Here is a 21066-nt window from a genome sequence, read left to right as displayed (position 1 = left end):
TAAAGTTTTTGACTGGATCACAAAATTAATATAGATAAGGCCATATTTGAACTCAGGTCTTCCTGATCCCAGGACTAGTATTCTATTCACTTTACAATCCAGCCAATATCTGTAGAAATTTAAGAAGCCTAATATAATATTGCTAAATTTACTCACAACATGAAATGAGTTTGTAGCTGCTATATATTAAGATATGGCTCTCCTCTTTAGTCCCCTTACATTGGTATAATTGATTTATTAGTAGTAGAAATTTTCTACATATTTCTGTGATTCATTTCAAATTATTTAACTTGGACAAATTTTTATTTTAGGAAACATTCGGGTTTTGTTTCCCTCACTTAGGAAAAATCAGAGGCTTTAAATATTGGTATAAATAGTGGAGTGAGAAAATGTATAATTGAAATAAGCATTTACTATCATTTACTGGTGGTTGCCAAAAAAGTTTAAATTAGTAAATGTAGAAACGAGCCCAAGTGGTATATTAATGGCTCTACATACCTTTGTTTAAAAGATTTGTACTCTTGGGGGGAGGGAGGGAGGGGAAAAAACGAAACATAAGTGATTGCAAGGGATAATGCTGTGTAAAAATTATCCTGGCATGGATTCTGTCAATACAAAGTTATTATTAAATAAAATTAAATTTTCAAAAAAAAATAAATAAATGAAAGGTAATTCAGTTTACAATTAAAAAAAAAAGATTTGTACTCTTATTATATTAAAATTCTTGTGATATATTTTAAAGTGGTAGCTATACCTTATGTGCTTGTAATTTATGGTTCTTGTTTCCATGTCTTCCCTCCCTTCCCCCCCTTTTTCCTTTATATTTAGACTTGCATTTATCAACTTTTTTTTTTTTAAACCTCTCCTTGCCCCCATTGGGGGAAAAAGATCCTTGTAAATAATTGTGTGGTCAATAATGATAATGATAGACTAGCTAGCACTTATAGTGCTTTAAGCTTTATTTAAAAAAATAAAATTTGTACTATCATTTGATCCACAAAAGGCCATGTGAGGTAGGTGCTATTATTATCCCTATTTTACAGATGAGGATACTGAGGCTGAGAGTGGTTAAGTGACTTGCCTAGGGTAATTCCCACATTGACCACCTCCAAAAAATAATATGTCTCATTCTGCACCCTGAGTTCATCACCTCTTTGTGAAGAGGTGGGTAGCATGCTTCATCATCAGCCCTCTGGAATTTTGGTTGGTCATTGAGTTGATCAAAATTCTTGTCTTTTAACTTTTTCTTTATAGTGGTGTTGTTATAGTTTAAGTTGTTCTCCTAATTCTGCTTACTGTGCTCTCATCAGTTCATATGAGTCTTCCCAGGTTTCTTTAAAACCTCCCCTTCATTTTTAATGGCATAATAATAATCATTACATTCATATTTTTATTCAGGTATTGCACAATTGTTAGGTATTCACTTAGTAGCCAATTCTTTGCTCCTACCAAAAAAAATCTATTATACTTATTTTGTACATATAATCCTTTTCCTCTTTCTTTGATATTTTTTGGGGGAGGGACCTAGAGACCTATTACATAAGTATACAGTTGGGTAACTTTGGCTTTATAGTTGCAAATTCATATTCCTTTTTTTTCATATAATAGAAATTCCATTTCTTATATTTATTTTTTCTCCTAAATTACTATATTGATGATCCATAATATGTCTCACATAAATAAGACTCCTCACTTGACAGTTTTAAAAAACCACCTTGATCTGCTGAATGACTTGATGTTTTGTTTGGTAGAGGAACCTGTAACATAGACTTCAGAGTGAGAAAGGAAAACTAATATTGAGCGTTTATCTTTACTGAACCCTTGTATTCTTTATTACCATTGTATTTTAAGGCTGTATGATAAGCCCATTGATCGCTACCTTCTCAGCTTTATGTTCCAACATAGATATTTAACAATTCCTGTTTCTTGGGCCTGCTCTCTAAGCACTTCATTGATATATGCTCAGAAATCTTTAGAATTAGAAGATAAAAGACCTCAAAGGACAATTCAGCTTAGATCAAACTAGTGTTGGTGTTTTCCCTAGGCCTAAGGGTTTGGAAGATATTGTGTCAGTGCAGATGGTATAACCTAGTGGTCTTCCATCTTACTGGGAGACTGTAAATAATGACCCCTAATACAATCATCCATGTTTCTGTTTTCAAAAAAATATCTCCACCTAACTTTCCATAGGTGTGGAAATGTACCCTTCTGCTTTTGATTCTTCCATCCCAACTAGTCTGAATAAAGTTTGGCATAGTCCCAGATTTGTTGAGGTTGGCATTTCTGTAGCTTTTAAGTCAACCTTTTGCCTCGTTTCTTGGCGTTCTGGACTCCTTCCAGTTTAATGCTGTTCTTAAAATGTGATGCCCAAGGCATCCAAAAGAATGAGTCTCTTACCTTATTCTAGGACACTATGGCATTTCTTAAGATTGCATTACTTTCTTGGCTGTAATATCCCATTGTTAACTTATATTCAGCTCCTAGCTCACTAAAATCCTCAGATCTTTTTCAAATGGAGTACTGCCTTACCATGTTTCTCTCTCTCTCTCTCTCTCTCTCTTTTTTTAATAACGGTGACAATGATTTATTAGAACACTTTATATTTATTTCAACTGAAATTTAGTTCCATATACTAGCTTATTTCAAGGTATCTTAGAATCCTGACCTTGTTGTGTCTTTTTGCACTTATTAGCCCAGTAGTCTGTTGCACAAAGTGATGAAATAAGAGCTTTGCACTAGAATTTTTTTTTGTTGTTGAATTGCTTGCTAAAATCTTTGGCAAGTTTTTTGTACCTCTTTTATGTACAGACAAAAAAATAAAACAAAAAAAACCCGAAAAATAAAATGTTAAAGTATGCTGTAATCAGCATTCAGATGCATGTTTTACTTTTCTGGAGTTGGGTAGTATACTTTATCATTAGTTATTGGTAGTTGATTACCATATAATATTGCTGTTACTGTATATACTGTTCTCCTTGGTTCTTCTTACTTCACTTTGTATCACTTCATCTAAGTCTTGCCAGATTTTTCTGAAAGCATTCATTTATAGCACAATGGCATTCCCTCATAATCAGATAGCATAGCTTGTTCAATCATTTTCCAATTAATAGGCATCTCCTTAATTTCTTGTTCTTTGCCACCACAAAAAGAGCTGCGATAAAATATTTGTGTACACATAGAACTTTTTCCTTTTTAAATCTCTTTGTGATACAGATTTAATAATGATATTGTTGGGTCAAAGAGTATGTACATTTTCATTGCACTTTTGGCATAGTTTCAAATTGATCTCTAAAACGCTTGGATCTGTTCATAACCACCACCAAGTGTTCCAAATTCTCCACATCTCTATTAACATTTTGTCATTAGCCAATGAGGTGGTATTTCAGAGTTGATTAATTTTCGTTTCTTTAATCAATAGTGATTTAGAATATTTTTTCATATGATTACACATGACTTTTGTTTTCTCTCTAAAAACTGCCTTTTCATACTCTTTGACCATTTATCAATTAGTAATCTTATAAATTTAATTCAGTTCTGTTTTCTTTATCAGAGAAATTTACCCCTTCCCTACCTGTTTTTCTTATAATCTTGACTTGTATTGGTTTTGTTTGTGCACAAACTTTTTCACTTAACGTAATAATAAGAATTACTCTATTTTATTTTATATCTAGTAATGCTCTCTTTCTCTTGTTTGGTTATAAACTATCCTGTGCTTTCTTTTATGGCTAACTCATGTAGTTCACTCTGCTATTTGCTTCCATTTTTGGGGTGAGTTCATATCATTTTCACAGTTATGATTACTATTTCCCTCCAGCCTACTTTTTCCTTTTTATTCTTTTTCTTCTCTAATACTGTCTCTTTCAAAAGTGTTTTGCTTCTGGCCATTGTCTCACCCAGTCCACCTTCCATTCTATTAGTCCTTCTCTTGTCCTTTTCCCTCCTACTGTTATACTCACTTTGAGCCATTTCCAGTGAGAATAAGGTTCATATTGGCGATCACACTCCCATCTTTTGCTCTAGTATAAAACTCTTTCACAACTTTATATGAAATAATTTACCCCACTTTATCATCCTCTTTCCCAGTGCTTCTCTTTCTCATCCTTTTATTTTTGGGAAATATGTTGCTGTCATAATCATATCTGTGCCCTCTGTTATTGTAAATTACACCTGACTTCCCTAATAATGAGAAAGAAATTAACAAATATTATCTTTCCATGTAGAATTGTTCAGCATAATCTTATTGAATCTCTCTCTCTCTCTCTCTCTCTCTCTCTCTCTTTTTTTTTTTTAATGCGTCTTTAGAAGTCTTACATTTGAAAACCGCATTTTCCATTCAACTCTGGTCTTCTTATCAGTAATGCTTAGAAAGGCCTCTTTTATATTAAATGTCCTTTTTTTTTCCTTGTAAAAGATTAGAATCAGTCCTTGTAGATAGACTACTCCATTGCCTTCCAGAATATCTAATTGTAAGCCTCTAATTCTAAATTGGACTCTAGCTTCACAGTGTTTTTCTCCTTGATGTGGGAGTTCTGGAGTTGTTTGTAATAGAAGTTTTTATTTTAATCCCGAGATGTGGTAAGTGTATTCTATGTCTGTTTTACCTTCTGTTTCTGGGATATTAATTAGGATAGTTTTCTTTGATAATTTCTTGAAAGTTAATATATAGGCTCTATATTTGATCATGTCTTTCAGATTGTCCAAAATTTATTAAATTCTCTCTCTGTACATTTTCCAAATGATCTGTTTTTCCAGTGAGATTTACATTTCCTTCAAATTTTTTTTCTTTTGATTTTATTTTTTTGTTTTTTGCTGTCTTGTGGAATTATTAGCATTGGCAATTCTAGTTATTAAAGAATTATTTGTTGAACTTTTGTACCTCCTTTTCTATTTAGTTGATTCTTCTTTTTAAGAACTTCTCTTAAATGAATATTTGTATACCTTTTTTTATTTGGCCAATTCTTTTTAAAGAATTCTCAGTAGATTTTTTGCCTTTCTTACCATTTGACCTTATTCTATTTTTTTAAGATGTTATTTTCTTCCATAGATTTTTGTACTTCCTTTATGAAGCTGTTTGTTCTTTTCTTGCTCTCCTTTCCTCCTCTCTTTCCTAGTCTTTCCTCCACTTCCTGTTTTAATTAAGCTCTTCTAGGAATTGCTTTTGGCCTTCAGACCAGTTCGTTCCCATTTTTGAGACTTTGCATGTAGCCCTTTTAACATTGTCTTTTCCTGAACTTGGGTTTTGCTCTTTTTGTCACCCTAGTAACTTTCTAAGTCAGGTTCTTTTTCTACTGTTGTTTTCTTACATTTTTCAACCTATTTCTTGAGACATTTAACATTTAAGAAAGTAAGAAAGGGTCCCCTGTAATCTTCTGACTAGTTGTCCAGCTTTATTATCTTCTGGGAGCAGACAGCTACAAATCACAACTTTTCAGCAGCAGATAAGTTTATTTTTACAAAAAGGGAGAAAAATAGATAAAATGTGCATGAGGAAAAACTTTTTTTTGGCGGGGGGGGGTAACTTGTAAGTAATGAATACAAATGAGTGTTCACACAGAATGGGTTGTATTTTTCTTTTTCTTTCATTAAACCTTTTCTTCCCTTATCATTCATTCTGTTTAACATTAGTAATATTTTATTGTGTCATTTCATGCAAATGTTATCTTGCATTTATTTTAGTCTGTATCAGTAATAATTATATATGAAAATTGTTGCTAAAATACTGTGCATTAACAATAAATTCTAACTTTCAGACAGGACATTTAGCAATGGAGACATTATTGTCACTTACTTCAAAGCGAGCAGGAGACTGGTTTAAAGAAGAATTGCGCCTTTTGGGTGGTCTTGATCATATTGTAGATAAAGGTATGGTAGACATAAATTTTCTGTAACATTTAAAATCTTAATTAGGACCAATCTACAAAGGAATGTTTGTCACGTTGACTCTGTAAAAATTTGGTGTTTGTTTTTTTAAAACAAACTAAATTAAGTAGATACTTTTATGTTGTATTTTGGAAAGCTAAGTTACTGCATCATTTACCAGTAGTTTTGGTGATTTTGATCTCATAATTAGCAGAAAATAATACATTTTCATCATGTTGAAATAAGAACACATAAGTGAATATAATCTATACATGTTTCATCTTTTATGTTCCTGCAAGCAAAAATTCTGTGCTAGAGTTTCCCTGCAATTCTTTGATTTCATAAAAATCTGTGACGGGCTGAATTGGGAGTATAACTCTTAAGATCCTTCCCAAAACAGTTTTAGTAGTACGTTATGAAATGTGTTTAAAAGAGGTTGCTCTTAGACCTACAAATGAGTTTAATGTCTGACCTAGCAAAGTAATTATATAAGTTGATCTCACAGATAAGTCCTTGGATGATTTTAGTGAAATGCCAGTGTTATTAGTAATATGAAAATAACTTAAATGTATTAGATTTAGAAGTCTGTATTTTCATTTCCTCCTGTTTTTTCATAGTAAAAGAATGTGTGGATCATTTAAGTAGTGATGAAGATGAAGAGAAACTGGTAGCTTCGTTATGGGGAGCAGAAAGATGTTTACGGGTTTTAGAGAGTGTAAGTATAAGAGGGACAATATTAATAATAATAATATTTATGTGTGAATTGATCAAAGAAGTTTGCCACATAATTTTATTTTTATTTTCAAAAATTTATTCAGTAATTAACAGGCAGTGCATTATTAATTGAACATTTAACTATGTTTTGTTGTGGCCTAAAATTCCAAGTCCTTAAAATTTTCTTTTAAAAACCATCAGGCTTGGGAACAGGTAGGTGGCTCAGTGGATACAGTGCCAGCCTTGAAGTCAAGAAGACCTGAGTTCAAATCTGGTCTCAGACACTTAACACTTCCCGGCTGTGTGATCCTGGGCGCAAGTCACTTGACCTCAATTGCCTCAGCAAAAATACAAAACAAAACAAAAACCATCAGGCCTGATTACTACCAATATCAGAAATAGTAGAAAGGTAAAGGATTGAGGGTGTGGTACGGTACAAGAACCTAAATATAAAGCCCCCCTGCAAACCCTGGTCATTTCCAGCCAGTTACTTTTCTTCAGGCCTCAATTTTCTCTTATAAACTTGGGGTGTTAAGTCTCATCATATTACATATGATGTGGGAAGAATGGAGTCAGAATTCAAGCAGGCACTCAGGCTTGCCATTTACCACTTTTTAGATCTTACCTAAATTGCTTACCTGAACCTTCATATCCTCATTTTTAAAGTTAGGGGATTAAATTAGATGGCTTCAGAGAGTCCTATGAATGTATATACTGAGAAGTGTCATTTTCTGTCCATCTGATTTGAAATTGAGTGAGAATGGTTGTTTTTAAAATAACAATAGCATTAAAATAAGTAATCCATTTTATAAAATGTCTGTTGAATAACACTGGGGTGTTTCAAAAATGGTTTATTCTCCAGATTATTTTATTTCATTAATTTCTAAAAAGTTCAATGTGGACACAGCATCTTGCACATTCACAGGGTTAAATCAGTGGGCTTTATGAGACGCTGAACTTTATTTTATTGTATTTTTATATTTAACACATGACTTTAACTTAGTTAACATCCAATTAATCTAACTTTGTTAACATCCATTGTAGATTTTGAATTTGTTGTCAGGGGAAGGTAGGTTTCAAGAAATTCTTCTGTTTATCTAGACAAATGCAAAGCAAACCAAATCTGTAATACTTTATTAAATAGTACGTTTTTCTCTTTTTAGGTAACAGTGCATAACCCAGAGAATCAAAGCTACTTGATAGCATACAAAGATTCACAGCTTATTGTTTCATCAGCAAAGTAAGTCCTAAAATAAACAGAAGAAAGCACTTCTTAAATGAGAAATTGTAGGGTGAAAGAATAAATTGTTAGTTTATTATTTCAGTAATTTATTCTCTTGTGATCAAACTCAGCCAATGCACTGGTAGGGTTAAAAACCTCTGCTGGCTATTTTTGAGTCCTAATTTGTTGTCACTGATTGGAATGGAATTCAGACCAAGTCCCATACATGTATTCAGGAGACTTGTTTTTCGGCTCTTTAATTGTACTTTATAAGCCAGGTTGAACTGGCATTGTGCATCCCAGGCCAAGTGCCCCTCAGGCCTCCCTGCAAAAGATAAAGCCACCAGCACCCTCCCTCACACACTTCCCATTGCCATCCTCAGTCACCAGTCTTGCATAATGACTTAATGTGCAAAGTGCAGAAAGTAGACAGGAAAGGGTATGGACTAAAATAGAAAAAGGAGTCATTTTAGAAAGGCCACCCTAATGGAAACGTTAGGAAACAATCTTTAACATGTTAGGAAATAAAGATTAGAGTATTTCTCTGATCAGAGTGGGATTGATCCTTTTTTCTTTCAGTCTGATTCTGTGCCTTATGAAATCTGCTGGTAGTGAAATGTATATTGTACTTAAGACATATTTGGTACCATTGCTAGGTGCTCCTAGCCAAAATGATAGGTATTATCAAGACAGTAAGTAAATTGTATCCTCAATTATTCTAAAGTATATTTTGATTCTTTTTTTGTTGGGTGTGAGGGGTAGATCATGTGGGATTCTTTATATTGAATGCTGAATCTGTAAGGTAGCATAAGAAAACTTGAGGGCTTGTGAGAGATATATTAAGAAGAAGTAATTCTTGAAAATGAGGAATTGCATATATAACCCATGTAAAGATAAGATGAGTACTTTTACTATCCTTGGGGGGATCTATTGATTTATCTTAAATCCAAATTTAAGATAAATCACAAAGTTGAACAAAAGGATGTGTCTATATACGTGTGTGTAAATAAAAATCTGTTTTAAAGAAATGCATATGAAGGTGTAATTTTAGAACATTAAAGTGAAATGACTTGTATGATAGCTAATGTTTTTCTTTTTAGAGCTCTGCATCATTGTGAAGAATTGATACAGCGATATAACCGCGCAGAAAATAGTATTTGTTTACCTGATAGTAAGCCTCTCCCCCACCAGAATGTAACTAACCATGTGGGTAAAGCAGTGCAAGACTGTATGAGGGCCATCATTGGTGTGTTACTCAATTTAACTAATGATAATGGTAAGTAATCTTTCCTAATTAATAGTATACTATATTACATTTTATAGAAAAAGCAAATTATTTTAAAAACTTTTATTCATTTATACAAGAATTATCGGTAACCATAATAATCAATAACTGTCTTTTGGTTAATTATTAGTCATTCTAGAAATTAGGGAATTTTTAGAACTAGTCCAGAAGATGAAGCAGAAATTTAGTATACACAGTTGCTGTGTCTCATATTCAGCTTTTTGAGTTATAAAAGGGTATTACATAAAAACTTAGATGTCCTAGCATCCTAATTTTAATGCCCATTTTGAAAACATTTGATGTATTGTTTCCATAAAGGAATTGGTAACTAAAAACCTCTTGCTTGCAAAATTCTTTCAGAATGGGGCAGCACCAAAACAGGTGAACAAGATGGTTTGATTGGCACAGCAATGAATTGTGTGCTTCAGGTTCCAAAGTTCCTACCTCAAGAACAAAGATTTGATATCCGAGTGCTGGTAAGAAAAAAATCCATTTTTAAAAACATGGAGAAAACATATTTTCAAGTAATGGAAGGAAAAATGCTTCCCCTTTGAAACCTTGTGTCAGTGAAAATGTCAGAGATTCTTATTTGAGTTTAAATGTGGTTTTTAAAAAATTCTCCTAAAAACTATAATGAAATGCTGATCTAAATTTGGAACATAATTATTTTTTCGTTTTGATAAAAATACAAATTTCAGGGTGACAAAATATCAAAATAATTGTGCTACAGTTGGCCAAAAATTAAAAAGAATACCTAGACTTGAGTTTTAATTTCTTTGTTAAAAAGAAAACCTTTTTATTTTTGCAGGGCTTGGGTCTACTAATAAATCTAGTAGAATATAGTGCTCGGAATCGGCACTGTCTAGTCAATATGGAAACATCAAGCTCTTTTGACTCCTTCTGTGCCGGAGAAGGAGATGATAGTTTAAGGATAGATGGACAGATTCATGCAGTTCAGGCTTTAGTGCAGGTAAGTGACAACTTCAGACTGCAAAGCAGATCTTATCAATAATTTCTGTTAAAATAAAATTTTATAGAATTTTCTATGTTGCGCCTTAATTTCTTCATTTGTTATATACATTTAAGCATTTTGTGGAATTTAATTAAATATGTGTTTGTCTTGTTTTATTTTTTCGATTTTTAAATCCTACTTTTTGTAATTGAACTGTCCTTACACATGAGATAGCTGAGCTAAAGTATACGATGTGGTTGATTTGAACCAATAATGCCAGTTTTGGTTTAAATATGATATTGTAAAGTTTTCATTTTCTTTGGACCCTCATCTCAAGCCTCAATGTGATTAATAGATAGGGATCCTTTCTGATAAAGTCTGATGATATTGGTTTACATCCAAGCTTTGCTTACTCTCTCACTTTGTGACTTTGGGGGGAAAAAATCCAAAACACCACTTCCTCTTCTGTAAAATGAGGGGGTTTGAATTTAGGTTCCTTCCACCTCTAAATTCAGTGGGTTTCTGGGAGTGTGGGGGTGTTTTTAATTTTGATTACAAGACAATATTGAGCAAGAAAATTTCAGTGGTTCAAGAAAACTCAGGGTCTATTAATATTAGATTGGCACATAATTTTCTTTCTGTATTAAAAGCAATGTTTTTTACAGTTAATTTTTTTGTGTTTCCTAAGTGGATGATCTGTAATCACTGTATTGTTTCCCACGAGACATAAACAAGTACTAAATACCTTTTATATGTCTTGTACTATGATAGACATTAAGTGAAGAAATAGAGTACCTTGTCCTGCTCAATACCAAATCTATTACTTAGTCCTGAAGAGTATGGGTAAAGTGTGTTGTTGTTTAACATAGTTTAATCTGAGAAAACACCTAGAGAGGCCTTTTCCTTTTCCTGCTCTGCAGCCTGGAAATAGTAAATTTTCCTTAGATCTCTTTTAGAATTTTACTTGTAAGTACTGTACGATAAAATAACAACTTTAATAATAAAGGTCTTAAGAGTTTTCCCTGATGTTATTATCAGGAAGTAGGCCTTTTTCTTAATTCCCATCTTTCATCTAACTTGAGTTCCTTTTAAAGAATTCCTAAAAGTCATCCCCACTCAACTCCCTATTCTGGCTAGAGTTCTCTGAGAGTTTTCTCAGTTACGTGCCAATAACCCTTTTAGAGCTTAAGCAAAATGTAGTCCTTGTTCTTTTCTCCATGAAAGATACTGGAGGCCAGTAGGTATAAATTATATTTTTTAGTCAAAGTTAATATCACAATGTGATTTACAGACTGATCAAATGGTCATCTTGGGTCATTCCTTTACAAAAGTGTAATTGAAAGTTAACTTGTTCATTTTGTCTCTTCCCCCATCCCTAAGGGCTTAAAAGTTTTGTTCTAAATTCAAATAATACAATGCAATGAAATTTCAGCTTTAAAATTGTTACAATGCAGATCTCAGCAGTCGCATCTGGACCTCATAAGAGATTGATGTTCATTTTGCAGATGGTGATCTTCAGCCATTCTTTAGGAAATGCCTTTTGTGGTCTGGATCTGTTTGGTCCAGAAATAGCATGATTATATGCAAGTGCCTTGACTTATTTCATTCAGAACTTTTGGTTCTGTATTTCTGATAGCATTTTCCTTTTTAAGGCTGGGGTCTTAAATTGAATTTTAAAATTGCATTTTATGACCTTTTTTTTTTTTTTTTTTTTTTTAACTACAATGAAAGATTATTGTTTTAACCTGTGTTATTTACACAGCAGGATTTAATACCCACAAGGCATTTCTTCCCAGGTGATCCCCTGAATGAGGCTCACATGTTGCAGCATGGTATGGAAAGAGCACTGGACTAGGAGTCAGAAGACCTGGGTTCAAGTGCCAGCTCTGCCACTTACTAGCTGTGTGACCTTGGGCAAGTCATTTACCCACTCTGAGCCTCGGTTTTTTTGTTGTTGTTTTTTTTCTCTCATCTGTCAGATGGTCATAATTCCCGCCCTTATCTACCTCACAGAGTTGTGAGGATTAAATGAAGTAATGTATATAAACTCTTTTAATAGTATAGGAGGCCATATAAACATGTCAGTTATTCTTATGTTTTGTTGTTACTTGAGATTTTAAATCTTACACATTGACAGTTAATTAGCAACAGCTGTTTGAGAAAACACTAGTAGGCTCTCCAAATCAAGTACTCATTTTTGCTGCAAACCCCAAAGAACTTAAATGAAAAGTTTCCTCTCTTTGGCAGAATCCCCAAGATTAAACTGTGGGGTAGATAATCCCAGATTTCCCTATCCTTCCCTATTTAATCTGTATTGTTATGAATTAATTTAAATCTATTTTGTTTTCAGGCTTATTGTCAACCTTCTTGTTCTCTAAAATGCTTGGTGTACTATAAAGAAATCAAGTAGTATTTTCTTTGTCCTAAAATAAGGCCTTTTCATTGTCAAATTATTATTTTTTTTATTTCTGTTTTTCCAGGATTGGGTTTAAATGTCCTTTTTCTCCCCTACAAACTCTTCCTGGATTTATAAACTGTTTGTCTTTCCAGTTTGAGGAGTTCTGGTTTCCTTAGTTTCTTCTCACATGGAAGCTAATCTCACCCTTTGGTTAGTTTAGTTGATTTTAACATTTCTAATTTTGTTATTTCTTTCTTAAGATTTGGTGACCAGAACTGCATGTGGCATTACAAATTTCTTTCCAAGTATATTCTATGGGGTACTGTTTTCCCCCCGCCTTGTTTCCATTACTTTTGTTATATAATTATGCTTTCCCCCCTTTAGATTGTTTTAGCATCAGATGCATTGAAGATACTGTAGAAAAATCTACTTCAATTTCTAGATCCCCTTCCCTGACTGAAAGCTGACAGCTCAGGAATCATTATCTATAAACAACTGGGGCTATTCCCCTATTTCCTCCTAAGTACATTATTTTATACTTGCTCAAAAGGAAATTTATCTATTTTTCTGCATGATTACAAATTCTTCTAAGATCTGTAATTTGCCTCCTTTGGTTTGGCATCAAATCCTAGGTGAATCTTTTTTTATTGTTCACTTCCTTTCCCAAGACATTGATAAAAATATTAATGATATAGATCCCTAGGATAGCCTAGTGATTCTCCATTAAACCCCTGTTTAGTACTATCCTTTTTTCTGTCTTAAGGCAATTCTCTGTCACTCAAAAAAAAAATTTTTTTTTAAATTAAAAACAATTCATTTCAGTCCTACCAGTAATCGGCATATTTACATAAAGTAACTAACGGGGGAAACAACACTTAGATAAATGATAGCCACTACTTTTTCCTTATCTGCATGTTTATTCCCTCAAAAAATTCTTCTCACTTTGTCAAGAATGATTTTCCCATAAAGAAGCCATGTTGCCTTGCTACGGTAGCTTGCCATCCTTTAAGAATTGGATAATTCTTTTTTTGTCTGGTCCCATTTATTTCATAAAGTCTAAGCTTACTTTTCTAATGCTTATCATGTCTTCTCTTTGATTCTAATTGATCTTGCCCTGCCTTAGGAACGTTATTGTGACCTTTCAGACTTGCAACAACAAAAATTCATTGGTTTTCAAAAATAACACAAAAAATTAATTGAGAACAGATGAGTGCTGTTGCAGTATGGTCGACAATACACAAACTGTGGGTGCATTGTGCTATTTATAATATGGGGTTTGTTTTGGGTTTTGCCCTGATGTTATATAGCAGGAAAGCAAAGGAAAATATCAATGTCGTCATTCTTTTTCACCACTTTAGTACCTTCATGGAATAACTTTATTTTAAACAATGGGAAATATTTTAAATGCATGAATACATAACTGGTTTTTTTAAAGTGTGATCTACTTTTGACTGTTTTTAAACTATTTTTAATCAGTTATTCCTCGAGCGGGAGCGAGCAGCCCAGTTGGCTGAAAGCCAGACAGACGAACTGATCAAGGAAGCTCCCACCGCTCAGCATGATAAAAGTGGGGAATGGCAAGAAACGAGTGGAGAGATTCAGTGGGTTTCTGCTGAAAAGACAGATAATAGTGAAGAGAAAGAAAAGAAAGAGGAGGATGATGAGGAGCTTGACCTCAATAAAGGTCTGTTTTAATTGTTTTAGTTTTGAAAATATTTACATATATTGCCAGTTTATGGCATACTCTCAGGTCTAACAGCATCTTTACAACTTTGTGCCATAGCACATGACAAATGACAGCTCTGCTTTTTTTTTTTTTTTAAAGTATGGAAATTAAAGCTAAGGTTGTGGTAACTTGCCTATGGGTCACATATTAAGAATCCTAATTTGATTTCTTCTTTCTGTAGCCTCCCATTATGCCTGACTTCTGTAATCAGTTTGGAGTTGTACTTAATTGTACAACTTGATATTGCTACATTGAAATTAAAAATGTTTGTCTCACTTTTTTGTTGAGAAAACATTTAGGCAGCTTTAAAAATCGTGAGGTCTGAATTGTAATTGTGTCTACTATTTACTTAGTAGATACTAAGTAAAGATACTTAGATACTAGTTAAAGTTGTTGTTGTTTTTTTTTTTTTTAACACAAAATAATATTGTTTTCTCAAATTATTTTAAAATATTTTTCAGCCCTTCAACATGCTGGTAAACATATGGAAGACTGCATCGTTGCTTCATACACAGCACTGCTTCTTGGCTGTCTTTGCCAGGAGAGTCCAGTAAGTTATACAGTTCAATTCTTTCTCGAATTATAAATTTTTTTGGATCAGCAATTTGACACAATTTGGGAGTTTAAGTTTTTTTGTTTTGTTTTGTTTTTTTTCATTTCACTGTGACAAGAGATAGTTTAGTTTCTGTATTCATATTTTTATCATCGGTAAAATTTTACTAAAAATACTTTGTCATTTTGTTCCCGTTTGTGTTGCAAAAGTAGTATGTTGATCACTAACAAAGTGAGCCATGTCTTCATAGAGGTTTAGGTATCATGTAGAAGATTTAAAGGAACCAGAAAATTAGTCAAGGAACTTTTAGAGTTATATAATATGTGAAATGTTCAAGGAAAGTCAAAAAGGATTCAAATCTAGTAGAAAGATTTAGAAGGAAGAGATATTTTCTTCTATAATTGCGTGAATTTGTTATTTTAAATTGAGCTTCATTTCTTAAAATTTTTCTCCATTCAATCACCAAATCATATTCTTATCTTTTGTATCCTTTAGTTTCTTCCTGTATGCATTGGCACCCTCACTAGGCTAGATTTGTGTCCCCGACATATAAATTTCTGCCACAGTAGTTTTCTGGTCGGTCTCCCTCATTTCTCCTAGTTCTTGTCTTTTCTGGGATAGCAATGTGAAATGATGACCCATCATAGGCTTAGTAACTGTCAATGAATCTACATTGATGATAGACAAAACTTTAAAATTGCTTTGCCTAGGGTTTTCTAATCCTATCCTTTTTGCTTGATATTCTCTAAAGCCAATCCTGCTTTGATTACTTCTTTATCTTACTATGTAAGGTAAAGGGGGGAAGGGGAGTAGCGAACATTTTTCCTTTTTGCTCAACCCATACCCCTCTTCCTTTGTAAAATATTATCTAAAAGCTCTAGATTCATGCCTATATCTTGGTGATGATTCTTGGTGCTCAGTATCATCTAGGAATATCATCCCTGCAAAATCTTGAGCTTCTTAGGTTGAGGAATTACGCTTCTTGTTTCTTTTTCTTTTTCTAACCTCTCTCCAGTGAATAAAGAAGTCCTTAGTTTGTGTTGACCTAAGGTTTGAGAGTCTTAAAGAGAAAATTTTTAAGTTAAAGAGTCAGGATCTGCAGGGCAGAAAAAGGAGTCTTTCTATAACTTCAATTCTGACGTGTTCAGGTTTGGGGAACTTGATTAAAAACAACCATATATCTCAGGACACTAAATGTAATGTTTTAAAGTTAGGGGCCTCCTGATTCCTAGTACTATGTCTCAGAATCCAATCAATATTGTTTACTTCTGAAAAGATTTTGTTTTCACTCTTCTTGTTCCACTCTCCCAGCATTCTGGATTCTTATAAACCACAAACCTATATGCTAATTGTTTTTTCCTTTTTTTATCTGTCAACCTAGCACCTGCCATTTAGGGAGCCATTTTGTATTTCCCAGAAATCCTGAGCTGATTAATTAGCTGGGCTTTTGAAAATATGCACAGATCATGTAAAAAAATTACATAAAATGTAATTTTATTTTGTATGTGCAGATACTTGTAAATATTTGTCAAATTAAAATGTTTTCACAGATCAATGTGACTACTGTGAGGGGGTACTTACCTGAAGGGGACTTTTCAATAATGACTGAAATGCTCAAAAAATTTCTCAGTTTCATGAATCTTACCGTAAGTAACATATATTTAAAAATATGCTTTTCCTTTTCCTTAGCACCTCATGGACCGTTTAATATTTAATTTGTCAGTGCAAAATAAATACTGTGGGCTGTAATGAGGAATTAAGAGAAACTACAAAACAGTTATTCTTTATTTTAGACTTAATTGTATGTGTGGTGAATTCTTCATCTTGGGGACTCTGTCTCTTAAAATATTTTTCTCATCAGAGTGTTATATTGAGATTGGACTGTATCTTTACTAATATAGTAAAATAGGAAGAAACTAAAACTCTGAATGCTTAATTTAATTCAGATCTTTTGGTTTCTATTACTCTCTTGCCCACAGTGTGCTGTTGGAACCACAGGCCAGAAATCTATCTCTAGGGTGATTGAATACTTGGAACACTGCTAGATAACTTCATTTCCGCTGCGGGCACTCACTCCTGCTGGAGCCACCCTTAGACAAAGGAAGAAGTCATGAAAGAAGTCCTTGAAGAATACACCAAGAGCATTCATCTGTGTCATTCGTGTTCGGATTTTAAAGCTACTACCTGGTCTCTTAATCATGCATTCTGCATTTGCTAAATGACAGTTACTACATCAATCTGCAACTATCAAAAATGAGGGGTGAAAGGTTCTGATGAAAAAAATTCAGGCTATTAATGATGTAGTGCAGTATTTAAATGTCCATATTTTGGCAGGATTTACCCTTGCTCCCTTCTTTTCTTGCTTTGTCCTGGCAAGTATAAAGGCGAGAAAACTTGCTGCTGATAATGCAACTGCTGTGTATGTTGAGCCACTGTTATCATGCCAGCCAGGTGCAAAAGCAGCTTTGCTACTGAGTTATCAGACAGGTGTTGAAGTACATTCTGGACAGCAGCATAACTCCTTTCTTGAGTCTCATTTGCTTTTGCTTTTTTGTTGAATGAATCCAAAATCATAAAATAAAGCTTTTGTGTAATTTTGTGATTTTTAACTACTGTCTATATTTAAAATTTGTTGGAATCCAAAGAGGCAAGAATTGGATAGTTTATTTTTTTACTCTTGACCAGGTTCAAGTTGTTGGACTATTTTTCATTTCTAAGACCATCCTAAACCATAGAATACTACATACCATAAAATGTCATAGTTCTAGACGGCATGCAAGAAAATAAGCAATCCAACAGTTTGAAAAGGAATATTATATGAAAATGCAGTAACTCTAAATGTTGTGCCCTGCTAAGGATAAAATGAAATATCATCCCAGGGTAGTTTACACTTAATTATAGGTTAAAAAAATCTTTGAAACACTATTCTGTTTCAAGGGCGGACTCTAGATATATTTTATAATGCGCAGTACAGTAGATATAAAGAAGCTAAAACACCAATGGAATTCATGTTTCCAGATAACATTTCTATTAGTATATTCTTCTATAGAATGGCAAAATCAAATGCATAAACATAAAGCCTTAAATTGCTGATTTAGAGAAGATCTTTTGTCCAAAGTCTAATTCATAGCAAAGCATGTTTGAATACTTTCATCGAACACAAAATCTCAGAAAATGCATTTTACATATTTAAGTTTGGAACATGGCAGTGATTTCTTGCTTTCATTATTATTCAGACCAATAAAACTTGATAGTTTTTTTTCTTTTAAATTAAGCTGGTCTCAAATATTTGCAGGCTTTCCAGAGATCTATTTCATCAACATTTTTTAAATACCTATATAGGTAATTATATCATGTTTCTTCATTGGATTTATAAAACTTGAAGCCATAAAAAAAAAAAATAGAGTTCGGTGTGTATTGGGGAAAATAGCTGAAAGTCTAATCTTTTACCATTTAGACTTTGTTATTTCCTTGTATAAAGTTACAAATCTCTGCTCTTGTATCAGTGCCAGCTGTAATTATTTTGAATACAGTGGCTGCCTTCTATGTCTTCCTATTTTTGATAATGCAGATTGTTGGGGATTCTATAAGGAAGTAACTGATTAGAGGCAAATCCTGTTTTGCTTGTTTCTTCTTTTTCCTCCCTTTTCTCATCTAAGAACACATGCCAGTGTAACTTTGAAAAAAAAAATGAGGTCATGTTTGCCCTGGATATAAAAATTTGAGAACAAATTGATTTAAAATATGTATATGAGTAAATGATGTTCACAGATAAATCAGACAGATACTTTTTGTCTCTTTTGTTTAATTTTAGAATAATGTTTTTTCATTGATCTTTGGATTTCAGAAAACATGTAGGCTAAAGTGACTAGTGGCAGATGGTAAGAAATAATGAGAAACTTAGAAATAATGAAGAAAATCAGGGCTAACTCCATTTCTCTGTTACACTGGTAATCGTTTTGAATGGGAATTGATTTACCTCAGTGTTTAACAGTTTTTTTTTTAAATAATAACCAATTGTCAAGCACTGATAGAGATGCAGAATTGGATTGGGGGGGGGGGGAGGGCAAAGTGGTCACCTTTGAACTGCAGTGCGTTTGTGTGTTTGGGACCCTCAGAGACCTCTGCATTCAAGGGTTCTTGAGGCTGACTTGCAAATTAACTAAAATTTTAAAATAACTTTTTTTCCATTGTAAATATTTCTGTAAATACTCTCAATTGGAAATTAGAACAGTAGAGTACTTTTCTGAATCCAATCCTATTTTTATTTTATACAGTATTTCTCAGCTGTGATCTTTGGAGCAAAAGCCAACGGCAGGAAAAAATAGTTTGTACCAGTTTCATGAAGTATGTCTTTGGGTTTTTGTAAATAATTTTAACTCAAATAAAATTGCTACTTTCAATATATATACACATATATATGTAGTCTTTAATATAATGTCTATTTCTCTATATTTTATTAAAGGTTTCAACATTTCATTTATGTGTAACACATGGGCCATCTACAAAAATAACTCCCTTCAATTCAAAAATTTTATATTTTAGAAAGAATTCTTTATAAAATGTGTTTTTCTTCATTTCCCTCCTTTTAAAAATATATTCTGAGCATAACTATTGAGGTGGTCTTTTTAGTATCAAAACCTATGTAACAGATACTCATAATGGCTTTCAGAATTTTTTGAACTTGACCGTTTTAATAGAGATGTTATGTGCTATTTAGTTATTCTGTCTATCTTCTCAGCTATCACATCTGCAACATGCCTTTCTCTGATAGCTAATTCTAATTCCATTAACCAAATTTACACAGCTCTTTAAAGTTTCAAAATGCTTTTCTCATATCTACTCAGGTACATAGTGTATCATAAAACCTGTCTTGAAGATGCAGAAACACTTAGTAACTTGTACTCCAGGCATAAAACTCAAGGTTTCTGTGATAGAATTGCATTTTAGTCAGAGATATAAAAAATATAAGCATCCCAGATTTTTCATATTAACAGAGTAATTTGACCAAATGAATAATTACTTAAAGGAAAAGAAAACTAATCATCTTTTAAAATCACTTTTTGTGCTAGTATCTAATTGTTAGATTTAAATTTATTTGTAGTTTTTAATGTTTGCTTTGTCTTTCTGAATCCTTTATTGTTCATCATCTCTTAATTCATAAACGAATGTTTTAGCCTCTTCCCATCAGTGAACATCTAGTTCTTTAATAGATAGCACTGATTTGGAGGGGGAGGGGGAGGGGGACAACGGGGGATATCCATGTAGTAGCAGTATGTCCAGGTCAGAATCAGGGCATCTTAGTGTAATTCCAATTTCTTTCCAGAATGATTGGATCAATTCCAGCTTCACAGCATAAAGCAGTGTATTCATGTGCTTTTCTTCTCATAGCTTTTTTTTTTTTGCTCATCTTTTGCCTGTGAAGTAAAAATTAACAACTCTAAGCACCAAGTTGTGCCAACATGAAATCAGATTTTGGGATAAAGCATGCACAAGTTAAAATATGATATTAGAATATCATACTAGTTAAAATATGCTAGGTCTCATAGGAGAGTTCAAACAGTGGGACTCAAGATTGAGCATCATGGAATCTGGGAAGGCTCTAGGCAGATCTATTCATTTGAAGTTGTATTTTGCCAGAGTTGTTTTGGATGACATAAGGAAGAGACAGTGGAAGGGAAGATTGTTGGTTCCAGTTATCCAGGTGGGAGGGATTGGCAGAATGCGTGTAACAATTCCAGGGATAAGTAAAGTGCTTTAGTATACATGAGCTGTTGCTTTAGTATACATGAGCTGTTAGTGTGCAGGAGTGGGAGCAATGTGGTCACTCAGTGAAGGGAGAGTTAGAAAGTTTCTTAACAGAAAATATTTAGAGGCAGCTAGATAGCACAGCGGATAGAGTACCAGACCTGAGTTCAAATGTGGCCTCAGATACTTAATATTCCTAGCTATGTAACTCTGGCCAAGATAGTTAATCCCAATTGCCTCAGCCAAAAAAAAGAGAAAAATATTTGAAGGCCCCTGCCACATTTGTGATTGGAGAAGGAATGTTTGAAGAAGCAGTGCTCTGAGGTAGTAAGAAACTGAATTTGGAGTCACTGGATAGACCTCAGTTCAATCCTGGTTTTCTTTGGGTCCTTGAACTTCACTGCACCTCAGTTCCCTCATCTGTAAAATGAGATGGCTGGACTTGAAAGTATTCCTCACATGCTGATCAGTAAGTCTTTCTGAATTGATAACTCTCTTGTGAGCCAAGTGTTAATCAGGAGAAATGGAGTGTGTTGAATTGCTTTTGAAATTACAAAGCCATATTTCTGACTGATGTGAAAACTTGTCTTTTCAATATTAATATCAGTG

The 21066-nt window shown here is 33.3% G+C and overlaps 1 protein-coding gene across 3 annotated transcripts in view; it reads left to right on the top strand.

Annotated features, from left to right (window-relative positions):
* WAPL (WAPL cohesin release factor) overlaps window positions 1–19116 on the top strand; it is an 88976-nt gene extending 69860 nt beyond the window's left edge. For all 3 annotated transcript variants that reach the window (XM_051982371.1, XM_051982373.1, XM_051982372.1), the window contains exons 11-20: window positions 5751–5862; window positions 6477–6574; window positions 7737–7813; window positions 8896–9071; window positions 9441–9556; window positions 9889–10050; window positions 13907–14114; window positions 14618–14706; window positions 16260–16355; window positions 16689–19116. In XM_051982371.1, the coding sequence (XP_051838331.1) occupies window positions 5751–5862; window positions 6477–6574; window positions 7737–7813; window positions 8896–9071; window positions 9441–9556; window positions 9889–10050; window positions 13907–14114; window positions 14618–14706; window positions 16260–16355; window positions 16689–16754 (1200 nt within the window). In that variant the 3' untranslated portion in view covers window positions 16755–19116. The remainder of the gene's footprint in view (window positions 1–5750; window positions 5863–6476; window positions 6575–7736; window positions 7814–8895; window positions 9072–9440; window positions 9557–9888; window positions 10051–13906; window positions 14115–14617; window positions 14707–16259; window positions 16356–16688) is intronic.
* Window positions 19117–21066: the final 1950 nt, after the last annotated feature.

The sequence above is a fragment of the Antechinus flavipes genome, chromosome 2 (genome assembly GCF_016432865.1).
Source record: "Antechinus flavipes isolate AdamAnt ecotype Samford, QLD, Australia chromosome 2, AdamAnt_v2, whole genome shotgun sequence".
Classification (NCBI taxonomy): domain Eukaryota; kingdom Metazoa; phylum Chordata; class Mammalia; order Dasyuromorphia; family Dasyuridae; genus Antechinus; species Antechinus flavipes.
The sequence above is the reverse complement of the archived record's forward strand: the minus strand, read 5'-3'. Positions and strand labels throughout refer to the sequence as shown.